Genomic DNA, 11,709 nt, shown 5'->3' with positions numbered 1-11,709 from the left:
CAGTACCTTAAGTTAATTGGGCCTGGTGCCAAGTTAGTGTCACTAACCAACAGATAGCATTAAGCTGTCAACTTAACAGCGTGAACTGTGAGAGGGACTTTTCAGCAACGAATAGGGTAAGACATTTAATAATACATCAGACACAACTACAAACCGGTTTTAAAGTGAGTAGCGTCTAGGAAATTGAGAAGAACAATCTCATTATTGTTTCCATGTGTAGGTGAAGACTGACTAGAGAAACAGGCTGCAGGGGGTTCACCTTGCAGCCTCTTTGCTGCTGAGCATCAATGGGCCACCTATTGAAAAATGTACATACAACAGAAGCTTAGAACACAGAAAAATCCAATGTTCTGAGCCTGGGTGCCACTCATTCTCCATAAAGGAATCATTATTTATTGATTTTATTTAAAAAATGTTTTTATTTTGTTTTACATTCAGCCTTGAAAATTACATTTTCAACTGGTCATTCAATCAATAGTTTATAACAGTAAAATCTGGAGTCGAGGGTAATTTCTTTACTTCGCAATGACTCCACGGAGAGCCTGCCCCCGCTGCTGAAAAAAATCTGAGAGGAAACATTGTGCTGTTATATTCCAAGTCTAAAAATGAGATCATGTTGAACCAGATTCAAGAAAGTTGTTGGATTGATCTTGTTTCCCATCTAGGGGATGGATAACATACAACAAGCGCATCTGTGTTGGTTACGCATGCAAGCAATACAAAATATATCAAAAGGATACAGTAAACCTGCTGTGACAGTGAACATTGCAAAGTTTATTACTTATAAAATAAACACTGTGAATGTTGCTTGAATTCATGCCAGCCAAGGTACACAAAGTTTAGTATAAAAAAATACTTGATACACAGATACTTTCTCAAATCAGGACTAAAACATGTTAACATATTGCTTAACTCTAAATATTAAACAGTATACAACAAATGCAGAGGCATGTACGCAGGCAGGATTTCCTGTTTTGACAAATGAAGCATATCATTTATGATACTAAGAATACATACATTTATGATCATATACAACAAAGTTCAAATAGGCAGGCCTTGTTTTCTGGTTCTCACCTCTAAACTATCACAAGGTGGCATCAGTTAGTTGCTCTTGTTTGTGAATCATTTTCATTATCTCAGCTTAAGTCCATTACTTTGGAAATACAAGACACATGTGGTAGTGCTGGTTAGTTATGTAGTAAGAACAGTATATTGTTGTGTCAGAAATTATTTCTAATCAAACAACTCTTCTGGTGTGAATGGCAAAACAGAAGATCCAGTTTCACATATCCTGTAAAATACTACAAGAGGTATACAGGATGTCTGGAACCACATTGGATCTTAGATGACAAAGTTGGGATTTTAACTGATTTGTTTATCAGATGTCACGTAGCAAATAGTGTTAGTTACTGGCAAAAGGACACATGCAGATAAATAATACACAGTGAAAAAAACAAACATCCAAGTAGGTGATATATTTATATTAACATTCCATTTTGAAGAATAGAGAGCACGAAATGAATGTGTAAACAATGGCATGCCCTAAATACCTAAAAAACACAAAGGAAGCCAACCGTTGGGAACGAGTGCAGGCATGTCAAACGATATTTGATGTTTGCTTTCACCTTTTTGCATGGTTTATTCCAAATATTCCTAGGTCTATTTAACTAGAAGGAGATACTCATCTCTCACATTCTTTATGGTGTTTCTCACCGGGTGAGTCCAATTACATCTGTAGGCTCACATTCTGCAGAGAGGGGTTATGTTTATCACCCCCAATATCTGTACTTAGGCTGTACATCCACAGACTGAATAGATCAGAGCATTGGAAAAGCCTTTTAAATCTTCACTGTAAGAGTACACTGACTATATTTATATGCTATAGATTTATGTATCTAATTATAGATTTTATACATCTATAATAACCAATACTGGTTACTGACAGAGATCATGTAGGTGTGTTGTTGTGATAAACTGTTCCAGGGTGTACCCCTGCCTTTTGTCCAGTGACAGCTGGGGTAGACTCCAGTGGATCCTTGTGATCCTGCATTGGAATGAGTGGGTTTTACATGATGTAGGGATGGACGATAAAAAAGTCATTGGATTCTGCATAAAATATATTATAAGCTGACATAAGAAGATTTTTTCCCCCATCATTTTTATCTCCCAATATTTGTTAAAATATTGACAATTAAAGGTGAAAGTATCTATGTATGTATGTATGTATGTATGTATGTATGTATGTATGTATGTATGTATGTATGTATGTATGTATGTATGTATGTATGTATCATTCATTAGAAAAGTATCACATAATTTGGTTTAAAAAACTTAAAGTTACCTTGTTTTATTTTCAGTTTCAGTTTTTTTAAAAACTGTGGAAAAAAACAAACAAACTGGGAAACATAAACGAATTAACTGTCAACATAATGACAAAACTTATATATTCAAAGATGAAAATTGCCCATCACTGTGATCAGGGTGTAACATTTTGAGTTTGACAACTTCTTGACAGTTTACTGTGTTGTTTTCTCACATCACTCCACTGCTTAAAGAGTTCCTTCGTTTTTGTCCTGAAGTTTTTGCCAACAATGACGTAGAGAATGGGGTTGAGAACGCTGTTGAAGAAGGCAAAGTAGGTGAAGGTCTGTCGGCAGATGAGCAGGACATAAAGGACGGAGCATTTTGTTATAATGCCCATTTTACTAAGTATCGTTGTCATCTTAGTCAGGTGGAAAGGCACCCAGCAGATCAGGAACGCCAAAAGGACCGCCAAGACCAGAGTGGTGGCCTTCTGGTCCTTGTTCTGAGACCCTAAAGCCTCAGTTAGCCTGTTCGTCAGCACTTTGATAATTTTGATTGTGCAGAAGGAAATAATGGAAATAGGTATGCAGAAACTGAATATGAAGAGCATAAGCTCAAACACCAGATACATATTTTTTGGATAATCAATATGGCATCTTCCCTCAAAGTCTAGTTTCCTAAAGATGAGTGAGGGGAGACTCAGGAGAAAGCCCAGACCCCACACCAGCAAACATCCAAGTTTAGCATAAGAAGGTCGGCGCATTCTCATTTGGGTCATCGGGTGTACAAGAGCCATATAACGATCTATGCTCACCAGAACCAGGAAGTAGATGCTGCAGTAAGCATTCATTACAATCCCCACATTGATAATTTTGCACAAGGATTCATCAAAAGTCCAAACAAATTTCCTTGAAACATTAATGGCCCAGAAGGGCAAACAGGACACCAGGACAAGGTCAGCAGCTGCCAGGTTGCTCAAGTAGATCTGAGGCACGGTGCAGGCTTTCTTGTGGAGGCAGAACACCATCAACACAAACATATTAAGGACTATTCCCAGCACAGCTACGATGAGGATATAGACTGGAACCACCTGGAAGGTCCTGTCGTCATTTTCAAGATTACATTTTGTGTTATTTCCTTGTGTTTGGTTTCCAGACATCATGCTGAGGTTGGCAGAGATGCTGAACAGAGAGAGAGAGAAAGGAAGGCTTGATCTTTAAACTTCACAACTAGAAAACTCAGACATCAAAGTATAATACTGTGAAATATTTAATGAAGAATAAAACAAGTTGCAAAAAACAGTATTGTTTTAGACCTAGATCTAAAAGAAGATGATCATTGACAAAAAAAACATTATTTCACCATATCAGATGGGTCTATTGTATAACATTTTAAATGAATAAATTTGATATAATTTATATATTTTTTTTATTTCATGTCTTCAGTATGTTACTTCATAAGCAAAGCATAATTCATACAAAGTATCAAAATCTATTTTTGCACATGAACTGAGTCGAGTGGGGCCAGTTTTTAAGACTGTTCAAGAGTATTGTATTTCTTCACAGTTTGTTCTGGTACATTGTCGTTGGTGTCTTTCCTCTAGTATTTAAAAGTGTACTGCTTCACTGCTGTTGAAACAGTATTCCTGTTTCTGAAACTTATTTCTGTGGATGCAACCAGTATCTGATGTTTTTCACGGATGTGAGGAAACAAAGATCCAGTTATTCACTCCAAATATCAGATTTTAATTCCATACCTTCAGTAGATCGACTGATGTATTTTTAATTCCTATGTCCCATTACATTTTTTACCGAGTTAGATTTGTAACAGAACTGGAAAATGCAGCCGGACAATTAGTTTCTTATTTCTCATACACTTCATCTTAAATTTCTTTTTCAAACATGGATCCTGTAATTGATTAATTAAGCATTCAAATTGAAATGCTGTATATTACATTTATATGAAATCTTAAGATAAAACTGAGTGAATTGCCTTTATAAGTTTGTTTAAATATGTGTGTTGTGTTGTGACTCTACAGTGTACATGCAGATTTAATTTATATTAAAATTAGTGCATGTGTTTGCCAGATGGATCCCATTTTCAAATCCTGACTGGTTCATTACTGTGTAGAGTTTTTGCCTGCATGGGTCCGTCCACATGCCATACACATAAACAGGTTTGACAAGCAACTTTAAATCATCCATGGCAGTGAGTGTAGGGAGTTAATACCTAATTAGGCGTGCACAGCTACATAATTCTTTATTACCAGTAAGGCTTGTTCATTTCTGATTAGGTCCCAGGTGACTTAATAAACTTTGTGAATTTATTCGGGGAATAGCATCCAGTCAAATTGTTTGTAGGTGGTTGTTTAATCGATAAGGTCAAAACACAGAGGAAACTTGTTGAAAAAGATGAAATTATTATTTTATTGTTAAAAATATACAAAATGGATTATAGAATCATTATTAGAGTGCCCCAGTCTTAGTGTAGCAATTAACATTAAATAATTTCAGTGAGCATAAAAGATCACATATATATTAATGAATGTAAAATGTTATTTATGTATCACTGAAACATGAGGACATTATTGCGAATATGCATATTTGTATATATTTATATTTTATATATATATATATATATATATATGGCACTACACATGTTGGGACATACAGTCAGAAAAGATAACAGTCAAAATGTTTAACACTGTTTAAGTCAGAAAGAATAAAAGTTAAGTATAGAAAAGTAAATTTAAAGCTAATAATTACCTCATGTCTATGAGAATTATTCCTCCTGATGGAAAGAGAGACTGTGAAGCCAGCAAGGAACAAACACTTTTCACTGTATCCGTCTGTTTGACTGTGATGTACTTTCTGAAAGAAGAAAGACATTTGGTCTGGAGACTCACAGGGTTGCATTCTTTTATGGATTCAGCTCTTCCCTCCTCCTTGCTCCTCTGAAACCAGGCACACTTAGGGGTAAACCAATTTTAAAGGCACCACAGCGTAAATACAAAATGAAAAAAATATATATGTATATAAATATATGATATAACGATACCGATACTTGGATCTGAATAGTTGCCGGTACCGATGCCAGTACTTCTACCACAAAAAAAAAATACAATGAATTGGAAGACAGGTTTTATTTTCTTCTCTGTTCTTATCTATTTAAACATTTCAGGTGTATGGCTTCATACATGCTGCTTCATATCTTCAAATCTTGTTGTTAATGTTTAGAATCTCAATTTTCCTTCCTGCCCTTTCCATGCTGTTAAGCCAAAGACAAAGAAAGCAGTCAGTACGATTTTCTAGTGTGCATGTGTGGAACATTTCCATAAAGGCACATTCATAGGACACTTAGAAGCACATGAAAGCTTTGTATTTTTATTTCCGTGGTCTTTTGGAATACCTGAAAACCAAAGTACCAGTGTTGTGTTATGTAAGCTATTAGACATAGACATATTAGAGATATTACTAGACATATGCCACGGCTACATTCCAACCCGCCAACCTCTCCGCCCATTGCTGTAAACAGAGTTATAACTGTTGTTGTTTAAAACTTTGTTGTATGTTTATAATGCACCTTCACTGTTGCTATCTATCATATTAGTTTTTTTAGCCTTTAGAATTCATGGTGCTACTTCTGTCAGTTGTCATCAATAAACACCAGTGAGCCCATATGTCCATTACAAACTCTGCCTCTACTTGTGCAAATCCATTATTTGGTTTGCTTTGGATCTTGAGGGTTGTGAATGTTTTATTTCAGTGCCTAATTTGGCTTCCCTGTTCTTGAATGCTACCGGTGGTTTGCCACCTTGTTGTATATCCTTGTATTTAAATTCATAAAGAAATCTCTTCATTTTGGATATTCACAACGACATGTCTATCTCGCCTGGAGCACTGGAGCCCTCCAGTGTTAGCATCGCTCCATTGGCTACCCGTAAAATTCAGAATCCAATTTAAAACTGTATTACTTCGTACAAAGCCCAAAACGGCTTAGCTCTGCATTATTTGCAAGACCTGATAGTGCCTTATGTTCCTGGCAAAGCTCTCTGTTCTCGGAGGGCAGGTTTACTTGTAGTTCCTAGAGTATCCAAATGTAGATTTGGAGGGCGGGTGTTCTGCTATCAGGCACCATTACTATGGAACCAACTTCCAATCTGGGTTAAGGAGGCTGACACCACCTCCACCTTTAAAACTAAACTTAAAACCTTTCTGTTTAGTAAAGCCTATAGTTAGTGTTTAGTAAACATCTAGCTGGTGTTGGTAAATCTCTAGGTAGTGTAAACTCTAGTGTGTTAGAGTCAGTAGTCATAGTTGCAGCTATAAAACAAGACTATAATAGTTAGTCTCAAATATAGCTTTGTGGCAGATATGCTGCTATAGGCTTATGCTGCAGGGGGGCACCGACATGATCCGCTGGGCGGTGCCTCTCACCCTTCTTCTCCTCTCCTCTTCCCTTCCTCTCTTCTCCATTTCCATTTGTATTTATTATAAGTATCTCCCCCCCTTTTTTCTCTTTTGTGCATGTTTGCAGGCCGGAACTTCGGGAGCTGCGTGCTGGCCTGCTGTCCCCCACCGCCGGTCATCCCGCTGCTGCTTCCACCTGCCTGCGGCCCCCCACCCCCCTCTGGGCTTCCCGCTGCTGCTTCCACTTGCCTGCTGTGTGCTGCTGACGTCCCCGACCCCCTGCCTTTGGCAGGAGGGTCCCCACTTATGAGCCTGGTCCTGCTCAAGGTTTCTTCCATCCTAAAGGGGAGTTTTGTTTGTTTCTGTTTGGCTTAAGGCTTTTCTTCCCGCTAGAGGAGTTTTTACCTGCCATTGTTTATGTAATAATTGCTCAGGGGTTTATGTTCATGTTCTGGGTCTATGGAAAGCGTCTAGAGACAACATCTGTTGTATTAGACGCTATACAAATAAAATTGAATTGAATTGAATTGAGTAGTCACAGCTTCTGTTGATGCTTTAAAAGCAGTGTTTCCCAACCCTGGTCCTTGAGGAACACCATCTTGCATGTTTCAGATGTGTATCTGCTCAACTGCACCCTAATGCAAATGACTGTGTCAATGACAAACTTGTGCAGACCTTGATGACAAGCTGATGACAACTGTTAATTTGAATCAGGTGTGTTGATGCAAGGACATATTTAAAACATGCAGGACAGTGGTCCTCGACGAAGAGGGCTCTAAAGGTATTTTTCTAGACTTTCTTTTATGGCCACAACTAGATTGATTCTATCTCTTTTGCAGATTTGTACAATTTTCTTTAGGCTAATGGTGACCTCCTTCACTTATATTGAGATCTACCTAGGCTTTATCTTGGTAAGTCCAGTCAAACAGCTGCCAAATGCAAACTTTGTCCTTTCATCCTTTCACTTCCACTCATACGACATTGGGTCGCTGGGGGGGCATACTGATACATTTCTATGTCAGCCGAGAGATATAATTCTTTCAGTTTGTCCTGGGTTTGCCACAGGGCCACATCCTGGTTGGACATACCCATCTCAAATGTTGAAACAGGAGCAACTAAAGACTGGAAAGGTAATTGGTAGAAATCAAAAACAACTGTAAGAGCATTTGATGATTGATTAAGTTATTCGTCAACGGGTCTGTATCGTGACTGGGTATATAAGGAACATTGTGCTGCAGAGTCTCTGATATAAAGATGGTCAGGGGTTCACCAATCTCCAACAAACTGCGTCAAAAAATCACAGAACAATTTCAGGAAAATGAAAAAAAGTTTCCAAAACCTCTGTATAAATACATTTTAACCACTCAGGTTGACTGCAATACATAACAGCACTCTCACATAAAGACTTGGCAATATGGCTTGAATTACAGATTTTTTTAATTATCTTTTGCAACGTCAAACGTACATCTGAAGTTTCAATGCAGGCGTGACACAGAGATTTGCCAGTACAGTTTTACAGACCAGAGCTAGGTTCTCTTTAGACAAAAATATAATGCAGTTCTCAAAACTAAATCTTTGCAGCTGTGTCAGACAACTAAACCCAAACTTCACAGACACAATACTGGATGACTTGAGTGGACTTATGACCTCACAGAGTGACAGAAAATTTCCAGCACAATTTGTCAATGTGAAATTGAAAAAACCTTTGAAGCTTACACCGTATACAGTGTATAATATAAATAAATCCAGAGAATCAGGAAGAATCTCTGTGTGATGGAGGCAAAGCTATGGGACAAAACTGGGCACTTGCGATCTTCACGCCCTCAGGTGGCACTGCATTTACAAACCCACTACCATATTTCCAGAACACCCCCGAAGGTATATTAACTGAGTACCTGATATCACTTCCTGTTGAGTTACCTTCTTTTCCGTCAATTGCACAAATCATTTTGAGCTACTGAAAACTACAATGTTTTGAATAGAAAAGCTACAATTTCTAAATGGCAAATAACATATTTCTTTGTGAAACCTGACTTTAGAAAGTGGTTGTACTGATCTTGTTTCCAACCCAGAGGAAGGTATAGCATTAAATCAATGCATCTCTGTGTTGGTTATGCGTACAGACCCTGAAATATGCTCAACTTAAAATGAGTAAATACATAACTCAGCATTCCTCCTCTTGACACATGCTCCAAATCGTGTCAGCTTATCAAAATGAGAAATAAAATGAGCAGACAGTGTTTGCCATCAGGGCGCCTCCACACTCTCAGAGCAAAACTCAGAGCATGTCTGTATTCTGCACTCAACAAGAGAAGCAAAGGATTGGCATGCAGCCAAATCAGGCATGGGAAGGTCAGAAGGACACTGCTCCTTCAACATAGACAGGAGGTGTGCAGTTTTTGCTGCTTGCATTGCAATAGAATCTGCAAATGCATTACCTTTGGAGATTGGGTCAGAGGCACTGGTGTGAGCCGCACATTTGCACACTGCAATGGCAGTCCAAGGGTGCTGCAACAAGTGTGTACCGTATTTTCGCGACCATAAGGCGCAACTTTTGCTTTTTTTTTTTTTTTTTAAATGTGCCGGGCGCCTTTTGAAAAGGTGCGCCGTGTCTATTACCTGAATTACGGTAATGTCAGGCCAGCCACCATGAGAACGGTAAAAAGAGAAGGGGGCGGGTGAAGCCTTGAGTTGCGACGTGAATGAGACTCCACTGAGCTGTTTAATGCGAAACAGATGATGAAAACTTTTAAGGATTTGCTTGATGTGTAAAGTGAAATAAAATACAATCAAACTAAGTTTTGCTCCGCTCTATTTAAATAAGCACACTTGTGTGTGTGTGTTCTGCAGCGCGCGTGTGTTTTGCATTTCGGCAACCGAGGAAGCACCAGCCGACTTCCTGGTTCCCAAAGCGGTCCGATCACCTGGTTCCTGGCCGCTTTACGAGAAGGGATTTCTGGGGTCTGTCTCAGGTCAGATCAGCTTCACCCTCCGAAATTTTCAGCCAAATCTGTCGGTTACAAACCCGGTACCGGATCCCGACATGCGCGTGTGTGTTCGCGGCGCGACACACACTTACTGGTTTATGTGGGGCTGGACTGGCGCAGCTGATGGACAGAAACTGTGGTGATTTTTAAAAGAAAAACTTTGCATAAGACGTTTCCAGCCGGAGTCATTATAAGGGTGAATGAAAAGAGGGGGCTGGATGAAGGGATGATGATCAAGAAGCTGAGACAGGTCTGGAAATTCGGACTGGCGCAGCTGAATTAACGGAGCTCCTGTCGCATACAACCCGGTGCTGGCTCCCCAACAGCGCGTGTGTGAGCGGGTCCAGCGCGAGGGTCCCGGGACGCGGGACCCGGGACCGCCGCGGGACCAGCGCGCGGGGGGGGGGGCGGACCGGGACCCGGGACCCGGGACCCGGTCCAGCGCGGGGGAGCAGACGGGGAGCGGACCCGGTCCAGCGCGAGGGAGCAGACGGGGAGCGGGACCCGGGACCGCCGCGGTCGGGATTTTTAAAAGAAAAGCGTTCCCTAAAGAGACTTTTCCAGCCAGAGTGAAATGAAGGGCTGGATGGATGAGGAGATGATCAGTGGCTGAGACAGGTTTATGTGCAGCAACCCGGTGGTTTTTTTTAATTATTTAATGCAGAAACAGAATATGAACCTTTGAAGGGTTTGATTGATGTGAAAAGTGAAATGAAATATCAAACTAAGTTTTGCTTCCGCTGTATTTTTAGCGCGTGTGTGTTTTGGAGCGTGTGTGCAGCTCCGTCTCCTTAGACGGCGCCTTTTGGGTCGGTGCGCCGTATGTGTGTTTTAAAACCAAAAATGACACACAAAACTGAGGGTGCGCCTTTCCACACAGTGCGCCATATGGTCGCGAAAATACGGTAGTGAGTTTGTTTTATTTTTAACCTGCCATGTTTATGTTTATGTAATAATTGCTCGGGGGTCATGTCTGGGTCTCTGGAAAGCACCTAGAGACAACTTCTGTTGTAATAGATGCTATATAAATGAAATTGAATTTAATTGAATTTCAATCAAGTTTCCAGAGTGCACCAAAATCATGCATGGCTCCAAAAGAATACCTCTGTATAGATCGTAACAGACTGTCCTGATGCAAATTTGCAGGCCTCTGTCAGGGCAATGAGTTCAGCTGCCTGAGCAGAAAGATGTGAGGGGAGAGCAGCAGAACACAGGGGTAATCAACATTAAATCCAACATGTGTCTGTCGAGTTACAGAATCACATGAAGCAGAGCCCTCTATAACCAAAATGAGTTCTGGTGTGCCAGCCAAATCTGTTCGAGGTGAACACTGTAGCTCAAACTCAGCTTAACAGTCATTCTCCACACTGTCACCTGGGAGTGGAGGAAGAGATGCCAAGTGGAGCAGCTGTTAACCGTTACATTTGGCATGTCCAATAATTCAACTCAATTTTATCTATAAAGGAGGAGCAACGACTCCACTTCAAGTTTCTCCTGGATGACTAAACCTTCCTGCTTTCTCTAAGGGGGAGTCCAGCCACCCTGTATGGCGTCATTAACCTGTCATTTATTAAGAGCATACTATTTAGATTAGAGGGCATTCATTTCGCTCAAACTCAGAAAGTCCGTGCTTGCGTGCAGAAACATTACTGTTCTCTCTCAAGTACACATCTGTTCACGTAAACTTCTCTCTCTGCACTGTCAGCCCCTCCCCTCTGCTATCAGGCTTTTCCTGCTTTTTGATTAGCAAGTCTTTGCTGAAAAATCAACAACAATCATTCATGGACACAAGTCTATTGCATACTATTTTGGATGTGTTTGTTCGCCACAAAATGGTTATATTCTTATCCATCAAAAGGCAGTTTAGTACTGCCTTCTAGAAATCAAAGCTGAATCCAGAGGCAGAAGAGAAACTTCTATGTTGAAGACGAAAAGAATTAGGGTGGCTTGAGTATGTGAGATTGAACTCAGGGAAACTCTGAGTTTACTGCTTCTCAAAGCGTGGTTAC

General features: G+C 40.0%; 1 protein-coding gene across 1 annotated transcript; it reads right to left on the bottom strand.

The window, feature by feature from the left end:
* Positions 1-415: 415 nt before the first annotated feature.
* On the bottom strand, positions 416-5,345 carry LOC133462259 (B2 bradykinin receptor-like). Its single transcript, XM_061743404.1, has 2 exons — positions 5,070-5,345; positions 416-3,485 (listed from the first exon to the last, which is right to left on the bottom strand). The coding sequence occupies exons 1-2, from the start codon at positions 5,072-5,074 to the stop codon at positions 2,477-2,479; spliced, it is 1,014 nt and encodes a 337-aa protein (XP_061599388.1). The 5' UTR covers positions 5,075-5,345; the 3' UTR covers positions 416-2,476.
* Positions 5,346-11,709: the final 6,364 nt, after the last annotated feature.

The sequence above is a fragment of the Cololabis saira genome, chromosome 16, assembly GCF_033807715.1.
Source record: "Cololabis saira isolate AMF1-May2022 chromosome 16, fColSai1.1, whole genome shotgun sequence".
Lineage (NCBI taxonomy): Eukaryota > Metazoa > Chordata > Actinopteri > Beloniformes > Belonidae > Cololabis > Cololabis saira.
Note: the sequence above shows the minus strand (reverse complement) of the source record. Positions and strands in the feature narration are given on the sequence as shown.